The following is a 17,986-nucleotide window of genomic DNA, read 5'->3' on the forward strand; positions in this document are numbered from 1 at the left end:
AAAACGGAGTATGTGTAGTGCTGCAAAAAGGAAGATGAAGTTTAATAATAAAGTATAAAACTGAGAGCCTTGACACAAATCCTAGGACATGTTGTGGTCTTTTGCAGGAATATTTTGGTATTTGGGGTTTTTTTTTGTTTCTCTCTTTGCAGCTGTTTTTTTGTGGGGATTCCAACGTTTGGCTCATTGTAGGTAATGTGGTACGATACCAATTATTTATGGAACTTCTCACAGTCATTTTGGGATTGAGGGGTACTTTAGGGGGTCTTTATTGTACTCTGTGCATGTGGTTTCATCTCATTAGTCCTAAACTCTGCTGATTAGTGTGTTTTCATACCTTTAAAAGCGTTTTAATGGTGCTGTGCAGGACCCACGTGGAGTCGGCATGATTTACACCATATTTCTTATAACACAGTTACAGTAGAAGCTGGATTCTTTCATATTATTTGCACCTCAGCCTGTTAAGACACCAGGGATCCTAAGAAAAACTTGCATTTTATCTTATTTAATTGTTTTTTAGAGTAAGTAAAGAGCAGTCAAAGCAGCGCCTCATGCCAGATGACCACAGTAACTCCAGCGTTTCATACGTTTTTCCTAATTGACCATGATTTTGTCTGGTGTAAATGATGTGGAAGCCAGTGGGAGAGTGTGTATTACAGCCCTGCAGCACCCGGGGGAGACCAGCTGAACTTTGTGCCAGCGCGTTACAAAGCAACCATCACATTTTCATCCACTTAAGCTGCAGAGTTGGACCCAGATCGGACTTCTTCTGTCTCTCCGTCTTGTTTTCTTGCTTTACATTTTGGTTCTCCTTCCTTCCTTTCTTCCTTCCTTCTTTTTCTTCAGTGTTTCTTCCATCTTCTCATCCTTCCTTTTTCCATCTTCCCTTCCTTCCTTCATTCATTCATTTCTTCCTCTCCCTCCTATCTCTCTGTGTCTCTGATGAGGACTTGGTCGGCTGCAGCCGAGAACAGCTCCAAGTTTCCTTACTGCTCCTGATTACATCAGCACATGCACTCATGCTCTCTCTCTCTCTCTCTCTCTCTCTCTCTCTTCTCTCTCTCTCTCTACTTATGGAATAACAACTCATGACATCACCAACAGCTGCCCAGCTGCATGAAAGAGTGTGTGTGTGTGGTGTGTATTCACTATTGTGTGAAAGTTTGCATGCACAGTTTGGGGGAGTGGAGACTGACCACCTCCTCCACTGGTTTACAGTTGCAGGCCAAACTTTGCAGTTATGTAACAAATTATCTATCTATCTATCTATCTATCTATCTATCTATCTATCTATCTATCTATCTATCTATCTATCTATCTGACACAAAATGACCAACAAAAGACACAAAATGACCAAAATAAGACACAAAATTACTAAAAAGACACAAAATTACTAAAAAAAGACACAAAAAAGACACACAGTGACCAAAAAAAAGACACAAAATGACTTACAAAGACACAAAATGAGAAGACAAAATGACCAAAAAACCCCAGAAGAAGACACAAAATGACCAAAAAAAGACCAAAAATAACAAAAAAGACACAAACTGACCAAAAAAGACACACAGTGACCAAAAAAGACACAAACTGACTTACAAAGACACAAAATTACAAAAAAAAGACACAAAATGACCAAAAAAGAAACAAAATGACCAACAAAGACACAAAATGAGAAGACAAAATGACCAAAAATACCCAGAAGAAGACACAAAATGACCAAAAAAAGACCAAAAATAACAAAAAAGACACAAAATGACCAAAAAAGACACGATCACGATCTATCTATCTAAATGCCACTTCCTCTCTCTATTCTTTCCTCCCTCCATCTGTCTCTTGTTCCCACAGCTGGGCCGCCTCATTAGGGCCATAAAACGCTTTTAATTGGATACTGAGGTCTGCGCGGTCATTTCCATTGGCTTATTGAGGTGTCAGTCAATGAGTCCATCCATCTCTCACTGACGGAGGACTATTGGTCGTGGTCAGCATCTTTTCTCTGCATTACGGGGGCCTATTGTGCAGAGAGGCTGAAGTACAGTAAGAGCAGGTTGAAGAGGCTCTTTATCCTGTGACACAATGAGATATTATCATGATTTATGGATGTAGAGGTACTGCATGTAGCAGAGAAACCTCAATCAGAGAATATAGAGAAGGAGACTGTGCCTCCTAAGACATTACATTTTTATCCATGTGCAACAGAATAGTTTATTTTTGCTTTATGGCACAAAACAAGAAATAAACTCATTTTATAATTGGAATTAACAAGAGTAGTCTCAGGAAAATCAAGAGAGACAAAATGCTGCTGCTCACTTCTTCTTCTTCTTCTTCTTCTTCTTCTTCTTCTTCTTCTCCTTTGTTGTTGTAGGAAAAGCAATCCTGCTTCTTACATAATAATGAATAGTTTTTGGTTTCTCTGGGTAATAATATCCTTTGCCGTCCATAATATTGGTTGCTTAAGGAGTTTAATAATCTGGTGTTTGAAACGACTGCATTTGAATGAGACTTGAAATGTGAAATGACTCACTGATAATGTCAGTTGTTATAAAACACTGATTCCAGGAGGCCAACACAGGTCATACACCACTTTTTGCACCAAACTTGTGTTATATATTTTATGTTTTTAGTGCCGGGGAAAGTTTTTGTTGTTTATTTTTTAAAGTCAACCCCTAATAATGAAACTTTTTCTTGCTACATATTCGTAGGAGAAACTTTATGAGATTGTGATGGACAGACTAGAGGTGTATTTACTCATTATCTGAATATCAAACATGAGCGTGGTTTACATCGTTCACATTCCATTGGCTAAATATATATATTGTTGTTGTGTTTTCTAACTTAACATTAGGGCTGTTTCCACAACAGCCCAATACCCAGAATGAGGCGGGTCTCACTCACCGAAACGCCCCTAATTTGAATACGAGCCGTCCAGAGTGGACTTTTGTCAGGACTTTTTTCGTCCCTGTAGAAGAACAGGACCGTTTTTCTCCCCTGAAAAAAGCCTGGTTGCTGATTGGATAGAACGCTAAGCAGGATGTGATGTAGTACTCTACACCACGACAACATACGCCATTTGTAAAAGCCGGCGAAGCAGTGTTGCCAACTTAGCTACTTTGTTGCTATATTTAGTGATTTTTTTCAGACTTTTGGAGACTCGTTCTTATTCATCTTAACGAGCCCACGGTTCTTAAGAGTAAGAACGAGTCGAAGCAGCACAGTCCTCCTGCAGCAGTCTCTCCCAGCTGCAGAGCCGGAGGGGATGTTAATCTGCTAAAATTGCTAACAGGCTAACAGTTAGCTCTGTAGCAGTACAGTGTGTATGTGCTGCTGCTGCAGGAGGTGTTCACTTAGTGATCTCTGTTTGTTTACAACAAGCACCAGACACTCTGTGCACAGTTAGTGATGCCGGTTAATTCACCATCACTATGTTTATGATCAGCGGAGACTCTGTGCATAATTAGCCATGCCGCTTTGTTTATGATCAGCTGCTGACGTTGTGCACAGTTAGCGACGGCGGCCACAGTTGCGTCTCCCGTGTTTATGTGATAACGGCCAAAACTGTCACTAAGAAATTACGCAACGATCTAAAACCATACATCACCTCCAGAGTCTCTAAATCCTTCTGGGGGCCTTTTTGTAATGGAGACACACAGAGTGAGAGGGCATTAGAGAGGGCGTGGCCTGAGACTTTCCCGGTGGCCACTCTTCCCCTAAAGGAAACACGGCTATTCATTCATTCTGATAGGAACAATCTCTGTTTTCATCACATTATTTATGCTTTTGTCAAGTATACAAGTTTGGATTTGGATCCATAGAACAGATGACACAGGAACATCAGGTTCTCTTTGACTTTGGTCAGTTTTATTCTTTCTGCTCCGTCCCTCCACATACATGCTGTCGTGCTATAAGCCATGTTATAAACTCTTTAACCCTGTGGAACAACAAGGTGTTGAGCTGCACCGCTAACAGCCGGCTAATCCAACAGATCTGATCAAAGGTAGCCAGTTAACCTGAGCTTATCCACAGCCTAAGGAGATCTGGTTAATGAGCTTACATTAAACCAGCCGCCACGTCTCACTGTGCTTCCAATCTGCTAACACGGAGCCTCCAAGGTTATTTTACACCACAAGAGGGATTTTTACATTTCCGTTTAAATCATAGTTATCTCTTTTTCTCTGTCTGCTTCAATCCGTCTGCCTGGATTTCATTTTCATTAATGTTTCTGTATTTCCATCTGCTCCTCTGTCTTTGTCTCTTTATGATTGTATTCAGTGTTTCTGTCTCTCCGTCTGTCTCACTCTCAGGTTCAGCTTGTGACATTAATATCAACCATGTGTGTTGCTCATGAAATATATTTTTTTGCATATAAACAACAATATGAGGAATTTGTGCTTCAGATCCCTTATAAAAGCACTGTGAAAGTTGTTGGTGAATACTAAATTCCAAGCTGAAAAACTTGAAATCATTAATTTTCATTTTCATTTTATTAACTCTTCTTTTCGAACCGAAAAAAATAAACAACAACATAAACTACAACAGCGTAGGCTAGATGCATATACATATACATACACATACTCACATAGGCACCATTAAACAGACAAATATATAAACATTTACACACATACAGTATATATAACCCTATGCATATACATGCATCTGCCCCGTCTAAGTAATAAGATAGAAATAAGAACCAGTTAACTTAATATTCACAGTTTCTCAATGTATTTATATGAAATTCTCCTCAGTGGTCCAGTTTGTAGCTGCAGCTTATCAGCCCTTAGATCTCTTTATATTTTTATCTTTTCACTCACCAATCAGGACATTATTCACGCTAAAAGGCAGTTCTAGCATCTGAATATTAGTTATTCGCTGATATTTTACTCATTGAGTAATAAATATATAACATTTTTGCAAAGATGTGCATACAATAAGTTAAACATTGTAACTAAAAACATTTGTTTTTTCATGGTAAAACAGAAATATTTGGATAAAAGCGATATATAAGTGCATCCCATTTACCCATTTAATATTCAATATGCATTTCCTTATATCATTTTGGTCCGAAAAAAAAAAAGGAGTAGGCTGAAGTAAAAAATACTTATCGAGGCCTAAACCCTGGTACTCTATATATAGCCACTTAATGTCAAATAAATATGTTTTATTTATTTATTTATTTATTTATTTATTTATTCATTCATTCATTCATTCATTTATTTATTCATTTATTTATTTGTTTATTAATTTGTTTATTTATTCATTTATTTATTTAATTATTCATTTATTCATTTATTTAATTATTCATTTATTTATTCATTCGTTCGTTCGTTCGTTCGTTCATTCATTTATTTATTTATCACGACAGCTTTTCCAACAATTTTATAGAAATATTTCTTGCAGATACATTGCAATATATTCACCTTAAATTGTAGCTTTAAAAAGACACTTTTACTGTCCCACAGTGCATGCATCTGTCTATTTTTCAGTTTTTTTTCTGTCTAAATTTCTGTATACATCTTGCAGACTCGCCATGTCTTTTTGTCTCTCCTCGTCTCTGTTTATGTGACATTACTTTGTTGTGACAGGTTTCACAAAGGTTTCTCTCTCTGCGTCCCAGTCTGTCCGTCTCTCTGCTTGTCTCTGTTTGTCTCCCTCTTTCTTTGGTGTCACTCCATTTTGACATTACCACCGTGACTCTGTGCCGATCTGCCTCTCCCTCTCTGAGTTTCTGTCCATTTCTCCGTCTCTGCTTCTCCCCCGCCCCGGCTTGATGTTTTTCGGATGTGACAGAAGTCGTGTGAACCTCTCTATCTGTTTCTATCGGCTGTCTTTCTCCCTCCTGCTGATGTTATTTCCATCACAGGGGTGCTGGAAGTGAAAAAGCTGTACGTCTAACAGCAGGGGACGGACATCATGTACCTGTGAACACGAGACCTCTGGCCATGCTGTCACATCGCGTCTCTTCTGTTAGTCTCCGCTCATATTTCTCAAATATTAAAAAAAAGTTTGAGAACCGCACAACCAGCAGGCAACTTTAGACATCTTTAACCCTTTGGAGTTTGGGGCTTTTTTGTTGTTTTTTTTACTCTTTTTCATTCTGCCTCTATATGCAACTTAAATAATGATTACCATGCCGGTATCATCTTTTTCAGCACAACCTCACCTGATTATTATTATTATTATGTCATTGACATTTTGAAACACAAAAAAATACAAAAAACACACATAAAAACCACACAAAACACAAAAAATTATTTAAAAAAACACATAAAAACACACAGGCCACACACATAAAAAACACAAAAAGAAAACACAGAAAAAGTGGCATAAAAAAAACACATTAACTGAAAAAATAAATAAAAAACAGATAAAAACACAAAAAAATACAAAAAAACACACACAAAAATCACACAAAAATCAGTAAACACAAAAGATTGCATTAAAAATGTTGAAAGGCACACTGTAAAATTTGAAAAATCTCTGCAAAAAAAGTAAAATCATGTTACACAATTGTTCGTGGTGATTTTAACCTTTGCTGAAAAAGAGTTGACACACTAAATTGGACATGGAAACTTCTGGAAAAGCCAAAACTTTAGAGTTCATCTGACAGCAGGGCTCCATGCTGCTGAAGTTTTTATGTCATGGCGTCATGAAGAAATCATGCTCCAGCGCTTTCGTGGACTCCAGAGGGTTATAGGACTCTCAGGGGAAAATGTATGATTTTTTTTTCTTTTTAACAAATGCATCCCTTTGCAGGAATTTACCAAAATATATGAGACAGCTTGTTTCACACAATAGTTGCACTAGCTGGCGGTTTTCCGCCCAACTGTAGTGAAAACCAGACTGTTTATGCCTTTAGTGGGTGTCTGAGCTCAAAAACAACATTAATAAACCAAGAAGGAATACCATTTTTTAGGTCAGAGAAGCTCTCTGACTTTGTTAAAGAAAGTCCCAGAATTTTTAAATCACAGTCTCTAAATTTATTTATATGAAATTCTCCTCAGTGGCCCAGTTTGTAGCTGCAGCTTATCAGCCTTTAGATCTCTTTATTATTCTATCTTTTCACTCACCGATCAGGACATTATTCACACTAAAAGGCTATTCTAGCATCTGAATATTAGTTATTCACTCATATTTTACTCATTGAGTAATACATATGTAACGTTTTTGCAAAGATGTGCATACAATAAGTTAAATATTATCACTAAAAACCTTTGTTTTTTAATAGTTAAACAGAAATATGTCACAATAAATTGAATTGAATAGCCCGATTATAGTAACATTAAAATAAGCCAGTAATACTGGAAACGAGCATGTTTTGGTGGATAGAAAATGCTTTTGAAATAACATTCAAGCTACATGCAACTACAACTCTCAACTGGAGCCAATATTTTAGGTAAAAACTCACCATATTCAACAGTTGAATAGCTTGAAAATCATGAAAAAGATCACAATGTCAATCCTAAAAACAAGTCTTTCAACAATAAGATAATTAAATTAGCACATAATAATAATACTAATAACTAAATAAGCACATAAAGCTATGGTCAGTAGGTAAATTATACTCAAAACAATATAATTAAGATAGTATTGCTAGATATAAGAAGAAAATACTTGGTAAGCCGAATGTTTTTTGCAGTGTGTATTTTGGGATTAAATTCCATTAAATCTGAAATCTACATGCAGGAGATCATAATAAACCAGTGTGATTGTCAGTGTAATGTTCCAGTGTTGTCAGCTACAGCAGCCTGCAGCAGCCAGGCCTCTCCGCCCGGCTGGAGCGAGTGAATCATGGCTGCTGGCTGCAGGTTGACCGCTCTGCTGCAGTTAACGGGCCGAGAGACACCGAGTCATCTTCACAGAGAGGAGCCGCTGTAACTACACCACTGATACACACCATCCTCACACTAGTTACTCCTCAGGACAGTTTGACTCGTGTTGTTCTGCTGCTGTTAAATCACAACAGAAAGGAGCAGAAGCACAAAGCATATTCACTGTAAACAAAACAAACATTATGTATCTTCTTCCTCTCCAAGCTTGTCGTGCTTTTATATATATATTCTTTATTTATGCAGGTAAAAGTGTCATTGAGATTAAAAAAATATATTTTCCAAGAGAGACCTGGCCAAGAAAGCAGCATAAAAAGAGACAAGTTACCACATTTAAACACAGTTATCATGAAAAATACAAATGCAGCATCACAACAACACTGAAGGAGCCTCAGTAGAGACGTATAAGGAGCATCACATTGACCAAGGGAAATTATTTCTTTGTTCTTAAGTTTCAATTTCAATTCCTTTTGCAAAATGTTCCGTAACTAAAAGCTTTCTTACCTAACTCAGTTCTCACTCTTGGCTCCAGCATCTGTACAATAATTTGAGAGTATCAGGGGTCTCAAACTCAAATTACCCGGGGGCCGCTGGAGGCAGTATCAAAATGACCAAAAAAGACACAAAATGACAGAAAAAAAACCGAAATCTCTTAAAAAAGACCCAAAATTATTTAAAAAAGACCCAAAATTATTTTAAAAAGACACAAAATTATTTTAAAAAGACACAAAATTGCCCAAAAAAGACAGAATTACCAGAAAAGATACAAAATTACTAAAAAAGACACAAAATTATTTTTTTTAAAAGACACAAAATTATTTTTTTTAAAAAGACACAAAAATATTTTAAAAAGACACAAAATTACCAAAAAAAGAAACAGAATTACCAAAAAAGAAACAAAATTATTTAAAAAAAAAGACACAAAATTACCAAAAAAAGTCATTAAAGGGACCTTCCACACACAACATGGTAAAGTGCCATTCATATAAAACTCACATTAAACTTTCATATCAAGGTGGGGGCCACAAAATATCGTCACGAGAGCCGCAATTGGCCCGCGGGCCGCAAGTTTGAGACCCATGACCATGTTGAGTTTGGTTTGGACACATGTATGCACACAGGTATGAGGGAGCAGCCCAAGAATACATTTATAGATAAAAACTAACAATGAGAGCCTGCAAACATACAAAGATGGTATTTCAGCCGTTGCATACAGAGAACAATGATTTGTTTTGCAGCAGCAGCACACCCTACATAGTTGCTCTGATCTGTTAGTTAACATGTGGATCTCGTCGATTTCGAGCGCAGAGGGACGTTCTGCTGTCGCTCATCCTGCAGTTCATCCTGCAACATCAGTATGCATCGTCATACTCAGCATGCATATGTTACTGTATGTTACTGTGAGTCAGAAATCAAAGGAGAAGCAGCTCGCTTTCTGTCTGCTGCCTCCAGTGCTTCCCTGGTCATCAGGGAGAGGAGGAGGAGGAGGAGGAGGAGGAAGGAGTGAGTCATGCTAGTTAGACTTTAATAAAAACAACTGCCAGGGTCCACAGCCTGGATCATGATGATGATGAGTGTTCTACTCTTGAACAAAGTGCTGTTGGGTCACTTGGTCATTGTGGAAATTGCGAAGTGAAGTTCACGTCTGGTATGAATTTCACAGACGCGTACTTTTCATTTTCAATCCTCATCATCCTCTGACAGAAATAAGAGCTCTGCTAATTGAACCTCTTGTACTTTGTGCTGCAGGTTTGTCCAGTGTGACACTGCAAGCTGCATCAGGAGCTGCAGCCTGAACAGGAAGCTGTATTTACTAAACATTTACTGGGAACTTAGAGAACCTGTGACTGAATAGATGATTTAGTTATGATGTGACGTTATTATTATTCCCTCTCTGACACTGTTTAACTTTACAACCTTTTGTACGGTGGCCCTGAAGTGCAAAACACACCAGCAATTTACACAACACGCCTGCAATTCGCCACAACACGAGCATGTGGCTTTTTTAAGTTTTGGCCCTTAATTTGTGGTCTTTTCATAATCTTTTTTTCATTTTTGTACACTGCAAAAAAGGTGTGTCTAAAAACAAGATAAAAACATAAATCTGAGGGAAATGATCTTGCTGCATACACACTGATTCATTAATTTGGAGAGAAGTTGAGTGAAAAACATTAATATAATATGGTCATATTATTACGATTTAATACCATCATCCAACCCTAAAAGCACTCAGACTCTACCTCTGCACTATCCTATGTTTGTTTATTTTTATTTTAATGGATGCACTGCAAAAAAAAGGGGTGTCTAAAAACAAGATAAATTATCTAACACTTCTAAATCTAAAGTGTTTTTTATCTTGATAAGAAACAAATAATTTGCATCTTGCTGCATGGACAGATCACTTGACAAGATTTCTTAAATTAAGATTATTGAATCTAGAAATAAGCATGTTGAACGCTTAAAATAAGAAATTAACTCTTAAAACAAGATAAATTATCTAACACTTCTAAGTCTAAAGTTTTTTTTATTTTTGTAAGAAACAAATAATTGTCAGGTCACTCTGCTCTGGCCAGTTCATCGTTGTTTGCAGCTTCAAGTTATCTTGTTTTAAGAATTAATTTCTTATTTTAAGTGTACAACATGCTTATTTCTAGATTTAACAATCTTAATTTAAGAAATCTTGTCAAATGAAATTATCTGTCCATGCAGCAAGATCATTTCCCTCAGATTTAGTGTTTTATCTTGTTTTTAGACACACCTTTTTTTCCGGTGTGTAATTTTTCCTTGTATAATTAAGCCCTTTAATGGATCTCCAAATCTTGCAAACACTGTAATGAACTCTGGTTTGTTTCTCATCGTCTTCCATAGAACTCCTAATTTACAGATTAACTGACTTTTGGTTTCAAACGGGACCTGAACACCAGTCTCCGGCACTAAATTGTGCCAATAACATTTCATATCAACATATCTGTGGCACAAAAAACATACAATGCCAACAGTTTTTTCTGGTGGGAGGGAAAAGCAGTTGTTGAGTTTGCAGGTTCAGGTTGCAGCTTAACCTAAAAGTACTGTGTGAATTTTAAATCAGAGTGACATCCTCATCAGGGTTGGAATTGAGTAAAGCAAAACCCATGGCAACTTAATGATTTGTTGAGTTCCTACAGTGGGAAAAAAAAGGCACAAGTTGATTGTATACAGTATATCCTGGCTGCCATGTTCTGTCTGCACGAGCAACATTAAAAATGTCTCATAAACTGGTTACGTAATCTTAACAACACTGAACAGATATTATTGCTTCAGCAGCTGCAGCACGTCATGCTTGGAAAGGGCTTCCAGAAGTTAAAATGTCAAATATATGATGCTCATTTTACAAGAGGGAAATGCAAAAGTCACACATACATACACACTCTAACACACACACACACACACACACACACACTCAGTGATGTCTTGCACCAGTGGGACCAGTCCCGGAGTTCCTGCCAACAGAGCTCGCTATCCATCACTGGGGGATGTGTAAACTGTGTTGTGTTGGCGCTGCTCTGGCGTCTGCACGGTGTGTTTGCTGCACGATAAAGAACAATGTATGAATGTAAAACACAGCATGAACCTCTAGTTTTACCACTGCAGCACCTAAATGCACCATAACACCACTGTAACACTGCAGAGTTCAGGAGTTAATTACTCATGTATGCACTTATTATACATCAGGTACCTGAGATAAAAGTCTCCATCATGTTTTCTATTATATGAATATTAATTAAGTGAATATTTAATAATGAAACGAAGCCGCTCTCTGCTGCAGCTGTACAGCAGTTTCAATATGATCTCCACTGACTGAGTGGCCTTTGCTGCTACAGTCACACACACACACACACACACACACAAGCTACACACAGAGACAATCACACACTCATGCCAAGACAATGGCCTGCTAATCCTTGCTTTTGATTGGACGAGTCCAGATTACCCAGAGGGCACCAGCTGTCGGGGGAGAGGCGAAGCCCAGTTTCCTCAGTATCAGTGCAGACACACACACGGACACACACACACACACACACACACACACACACACACACACACACATCCTTGTACTTCTACCGTTGTGAGGTCCCTCATTAGAATAGTGAATTCCCTAACCCTTAATCTAACCTTCAGCATCACAACTACATGCCCAACCCTAACATAAACCTAAATGTAACATTAAACCCTAAAACAAAGTCTGAAATCTCAAAAAGCTTTTAAAGAAGTGAGGACCGGCCGAAAAGTCCTCACTTTGCAAAAATGTCCTCACTCTGTTGGTTAAAAACGTGTTCCGGTCCTCACTATGTAGGAAGTACAAGAACACACGCACACACACACACACACACACACACACACACACACACACACACACACACACACACACACTGTCTCTCATTAATGCTGATTTAAATGCAAAGTGAGGCTGAAATGTTCACCAAAACAGTGTTAGCATATGGCTACATGTTAGCATCTAGTTTGTGCATTCAGCTGCTGTCAACAGCGACTGTTTGTCACTGTCACTGTCAACACCCTGTAAAAATAGGAATGGGAATTAATATGACTGTAATGCTAACGGCATAGCCAGGTAGCCAAATGTTGCAAATGCCTGAATGTGCTGTGTGTGTTTTATTTTTAGCTCCTGTTGTTACCGGCCCACCACTCTGTAAACACTCAACATGTCAACAGGCTGTGCAGGGATCCCCAAGTTCACATTTAGTCCATTTAAAAAGTATAATATTTCAAAATATCTGAAATTCAGTCATGAAAAAGACCATTTTCACCATTTAAGAAGGTTTCTTTGTGCAAAATTGTGATGCAAAACATCACTAATCACTATTTTTCACTTTAATTCAACATTCAAAAGGTTTTCAAAGTCTCTGTCCTTGCACATTAGACATTTACACATTTTAGCTCATTTAAAAAGTATGAAATATCCTAAATTCAGTCATGAGAAAGACCATTTTCGCCATTTAACAGGGTTTCTTTGTGCAAAATTGTGATGCAAAACATCACTAATCACTATTTTTCACTTTAATTCAACATGCAAAAGGTTTTCAAAGTCTCTGTCCTTGCACAAGGCTGCACAGAGTGCACAGCTTTTATCCCTCACTCCCTCGATCCCTGTGCTCCCAGTGCAGCCACAGAGGGCCAAGCCGGTCCAAACCGAGCCGGTCCAACAATGCAGGAAGACGGAGGGAGGGGGAGGGCAGGAAGTGCTAACTGACACGCTGCTGAGCCGAGATAAGAGCACATCCCACTAAATACTGTAGCCGAGGGAGGAAGAGAGATGGGAAAAGGGAAAGGACGAGGAGGAAATGAAATGGAGATAAAAGTGAGTTAGAGAGGGAAGAAGGAAAAGAGAGAGAATACATGGTGAAAGGGTGAGGGGGAGATTTACTCTGTGGTGTGTTGTTGAGGACTGAGAGGCTTTGCTTTGGCCTAGATTCTCCTCTGTCTGTCTCTGTCCATCCGTCTGTCAACACTGTCCTCCTCTCTGGATGCAACACTGATGTTTTTATTCTCTCAGTACTGACGTGCAGCATTTTAATAAACAGTGAAGTCATAAAGTATGAGGACAGTGAGGATAGCTTTGGCTTGAAACACTTAAAGTGCTGATTTACAGCTGTTGAGGACCACACTGGTGGTTTTTCATCTTGTAGCCTGCTTATTACAAGTCACATCCAAAAAATATGTCTCTGAAGGTTAATAAAAATGGAATAAAAACAGAATGCAATGATTTGCTTTTTGACATTCATTTTAGTTGAATATTTTTTAAATATAAACACAAATTCTGACTATGATGCATTCTGTTTTTATTCATGTTTCACACAGCATACCAAAAGGCTGTATATAACATAACATATAATTGTATTTACATAACAGCAATGCAGCCATTGGTTTCATTCATTATTGAAAGTAATATATGAAAATAAATTTGCACTCTTTCTAAGCTTGCTGGAATTGTTTTCTGTATTTTATGAGGTAATAGTCTTGACTTTTTGATTCAATTTGCATTTAAATTGATTTACTACACAACGATGATATTTATATGCTTGTAGCTCTTATGTTATTTATTTTTAATTATTGGTCCTCCAAAACTTGGACACTTTGGATAGAAAGGTGGTTTTTTTTAATGTTTCATTTCAAATGTTCTCCTTTCCTCTCCTCATGTTGTGCTGTATTTCTTTTCTTTCATCTCTGTCTCCCTGTCCTGTCTACCTCTGTCATATTATATGCATGTTTTAAGTATACGTTTGGACGGGTTGATGGATAATTTCGTTGTCATTCTCAGAATTTTGACTTTAAACTAAAGTCAGAATTGGGTTAGATTTTCCAGAATTTTGACTTTATTCTGACTTTATTCTCAGAATTCTGAGGGAAAAAAAGTCAGAATTCAGACTTTATTCTGACTGAATAAACTCGGAATAAACTCAGAATTCTGAGTTCATTTTCAGATTTCCGGCTTTATTCTGACTTTAAACTCAGAATTCTGAGAATAAAGTCAGAATAAAGTCAGAATTCTGAGAATAAAGTCAGTATAAAGTCAGAATTCTGAGAATAAAGTCAGTATAAAGTCAGAATTCTGAGAATAAAGTCAGATTTCTGACTTTAAAGTCAAAATTCTGAGAATAAAGTCAGTTTTTCATGTGTGTCCCTAATCCTCTTCTGTACAAATGCACTTGAGCAGAGAGAGAAAACAACAAAGATGTGTCACTGTGCTTCTACAGACTGCTCTGTTTATAAATGTCTTTTTTTCTGCTTGACTACCATTTTCATCGCTCAGTTTCCAGTGTAGTAAACACAGAGTGTCTGGTCACACATAGTGCATAAGCTACAACATAGAGTATATTCATGTACACACACAAACAGATGAACAAGAGAATGCAAACATGTCGTTTTTCTCTCATATGTTTCTTATATTTCCTGTTGTCATTTATCCCACTTTCTCCTGCTGAAGAAGTGGAGTGTTGATCCTCTGTGATTTGTGTCATAAAGAGTTTAGTCGGGTTATGTGGAGCTGATATAAATCTTAAAAATACAGTTGTTAATGTTACACACATGTTTCGCCCCAAAATGACGCAGCAGTTTGGGAATCATAGCAGCATGTTTTATTTCTCAGGGAATTTATTTCCTGACTGGACCACGTCCTGGAAATAGACATAAACTGAACGTTGCTGATATGTTCAGGATGAAGTGGAAATATGAGCTCTGAATGTTGCATAAATAATATCTTTCTCCCCTCGTTTAGAATTTGGATTTCACTGCAGACTGACTTTGTTCCATTGGCCTTTCACTCACCGAGACGGATTTTGTGTTGAACAGTTTCTTGACCAAAATGTGTTTTTCCTTCAAGAAATGTAATCTAAAATGTAATTGTACAGCTTCTCATTCGTATTCAGGGTAACACTTTACAACAACCATCATTTATAAATGGTAAAAAGAGTTTTTTAATGTTTAATCGTCATTTATAAACCGTATATAGGCCATTTAGAATGGTAAATACATAATTTATTAATGTTTAAACAACTAAATCATTTGTAAATGGCTAATAGATGGTATATTAATGTAGGTTTATAGTTACTTTATCATTAACAAACAATTAGATTATAATTAATAGTTTATTAATGGTTTTAGTTGCACTCTTTATAACATTTGTAACACCATATTAAGCATGTTAATGATTTTTAAAATTATTCGTATACCTTTAAGAAATTGGTTGAAAACATTTAACGATTAAATATGTATAGCACTTTGTAAATGGTTAATAATTGGTTTATAAGCCATTTATAAACATTACTTAGTTGTTGTTGTAAAGTGTTACCGTATTCTGCTATAAATATCACCTACCACACTACATATATTTATATTTATGTTCCTTTTTTTCCACTTCTTATCAGTTTCTCGATAATTCTATGTTATAGGGTTTCTGCAGTTAGTGCTTTCTGCTGCAGACGTGTAATTTCCCAGCGGGGATCATTACAGAGTCTCTTTTCTTATCGCATAGTTTTTTAAGAGAGATTCTTTTCCATTCAGCTGCACATAGAAATGATGAAAATAGAAGATTCTGAGTGTTGATATCAGAATTGGGATAGCACATTCTGCACAACATCAAACCTTCACCTGCCCTCTGTGAGTTCCCTTCACCCACCTGTCGAAACATTTTTTGAACACGAAAACATAAATGGAACAAATCCCTTTTTGACAAATTTCAAAATAATGAAGCTGTTTTTGTATTAAAGTTGGCACATCGATGAAGGAGTACAAAATTCTTCTTTGTGCTTTATTTCTGACACCTTTTCTGTCTGAATTCAGGAAATATATATATACTCATCAGTGACACAAATGTGGAGAAGAGATTAAATTAAAATATGTGTCAGAGTAACAAATGACAAGAGCCAGATATGGCAATATATAAAGCAATTTATTTGAGCTGGAATGAAAATAGACCATTCTTATGCGGAGCGTGCATCGATTTCTCACCTCTCTGCAAATGTACCAACAGAGCTACTTTCTCAAGCATAAAATAATAATAATAATAATGATAATTTAGAATAGAATAACCTTTAATGTCATTGTACATAGCACAACAAAATCAGAGAACATAAAACAAATTAAGAACAACAACACAGAAACACCTAAGGACAATAAGGTATAGAGGTATAAAAGGTATAAAATATCACAACAAGAATAATTCATTAAATGAAAATAAAATAGCCATGTATGTAAAGGAGGCAAATGAGGATGAGTGGCAGCATGTAGAGGTTAGTTATTAGATAATATGAATATAAATATATTGCACTATAATATTATTGCACTTAAATGTAGCAGATACAGAAAACGGATGAAGGTTGTGCGTGGATCTAATTTTTCGAGTATTTATGGTGGTGAAAGCTCGAGGAAAAGAAGCTCTCCCTCAACAGTGTAATACATTATGATACACTATTACATTGTCAGCCCATTCTATAAATGATAACTGAGAAAATAAAGAATAAACAGGAATAATATCTGACAGCATATACACAGATACCAATACCTTTGATAGGTTAATATCAGCCGAAAATACCCGATATATCTGTCCGGCTCTACAAAACACAATATTTGCATATCAGCATGCAGCTGAGAAAACCTGCTTGTTTTATTTTTTCTTGTTTGCTTAAAAGTCGCTCTTTGTATCTCAGTTTGAGCTCATCCACTGACCTCTGTGTGTGTGTGTGTGTGTGTGTGTGTGTGTGTGTGTGTTAACAGGGACGACAGAGCGGGTGTGTCTGATTCAGGGGACGGTGGAGGCGCTGAACGGCGTCCATGACTTCATTGCTGAGAAGGTGAGGGAGATGCCTCAGAGCACCCAGAAGACAGAGCCGGTCAGCATCCTGCAGCCACAGACCACAGTCAACCCCGACCGCGTCAAACAGGTCCGTACCACTTTTAGTCTTCTCTCCATCCAGAAAAACCCAGAGCACACTGGGAGCACACTGCAAAAAAGGGTCTAAAACAAGATAAAAACACTAAATCTGAGGGAAATTATCTTGCTGCATGGACAGATAATTCCACTTGACAAGATTTCTTAAATTAAGATTATTAAATCTAGAAATAAGCATGTTGAACACTTAAAATAAGAAATTAACTCTCAAAACAAGATAAATTATCTAACACTTCTAAATCTAAGTTGTTGTTTTTTATCTTTGTAAGAAACAAATAATTGTTATTGTTATTGTAAAGCTTAAATTCCAACTGAAATCATACCTTTTATTTAAAATAATGCCACATTTATTTTTAAATGCATTATTTAAAGTAAACGGTCTTCTCTATTTCACGGAAGACAGAAAATGTTCCCGTCTCTTTCTTTCTTTTTCAGTTTACTCTGGTCGAGAGTTGCAACTTACAATTATTTTCATCATCAACAACTATTCTTTATCATCGGACGATTATTTTCTTAACAAATTGATGAATTGTTTGCTCTACAAAATGTCAAAAATCATGTCAAAATGTTGTGTAAAATATTCATCCCAGTCTTTAATAGTCCAAAAGATATTCTATTTATTATGATATAAAACAGAGAAAAGCAGGAAATCTTCACATTTGAGAGCATTTTCTGCAATCTTTGCATGAAAAGTTACTTTAATTTATCTTGTTTTAAGAGT

At 36.8% G+C, this 17,986-nt stretch overlaps 1 protein-coding gene across 2 annotated transcripts in view; it reads left to right on the forward strand.

Moving 5' to 3' along the window:
- LOC131970579 (RNA-binding protein Nova-1-like) overlaps nucleotides 1-17,986 on the forward strand; it is a 109,079-nt gene that overhangs the window by 65,765 nt on the left and 25,328 nt on the right. For both annotated transcript variants that reach the window (XM_059332006.1, XM_059332007.1), the window contains one exon: nucleotides 17,091-17,257. In XM_059332006.1, the coding sequence (XP_059187989.1) occupies nucleotides 17,091-17,257 (167 nt within the window). The remainder of the gene's footprint in view (nucleotides 1-17,090; nucleotides 17,258-17,986) is intronic.

This window comes from Centropristis striata, chromosome 4 (assembly GCF_030273125.1).
Source record: "Centropristis striata isolate RG_2023a ecotype Rhode Island chromosome 4, C.striata_1.0, whole genome shotgun sequence".
Classification (NCBI taxonomy): Eukaryota; Metazoa; Chordata; class Actinopteri; order Perciformes; family Serranidae; genus Centropristis; species Centropristis striata.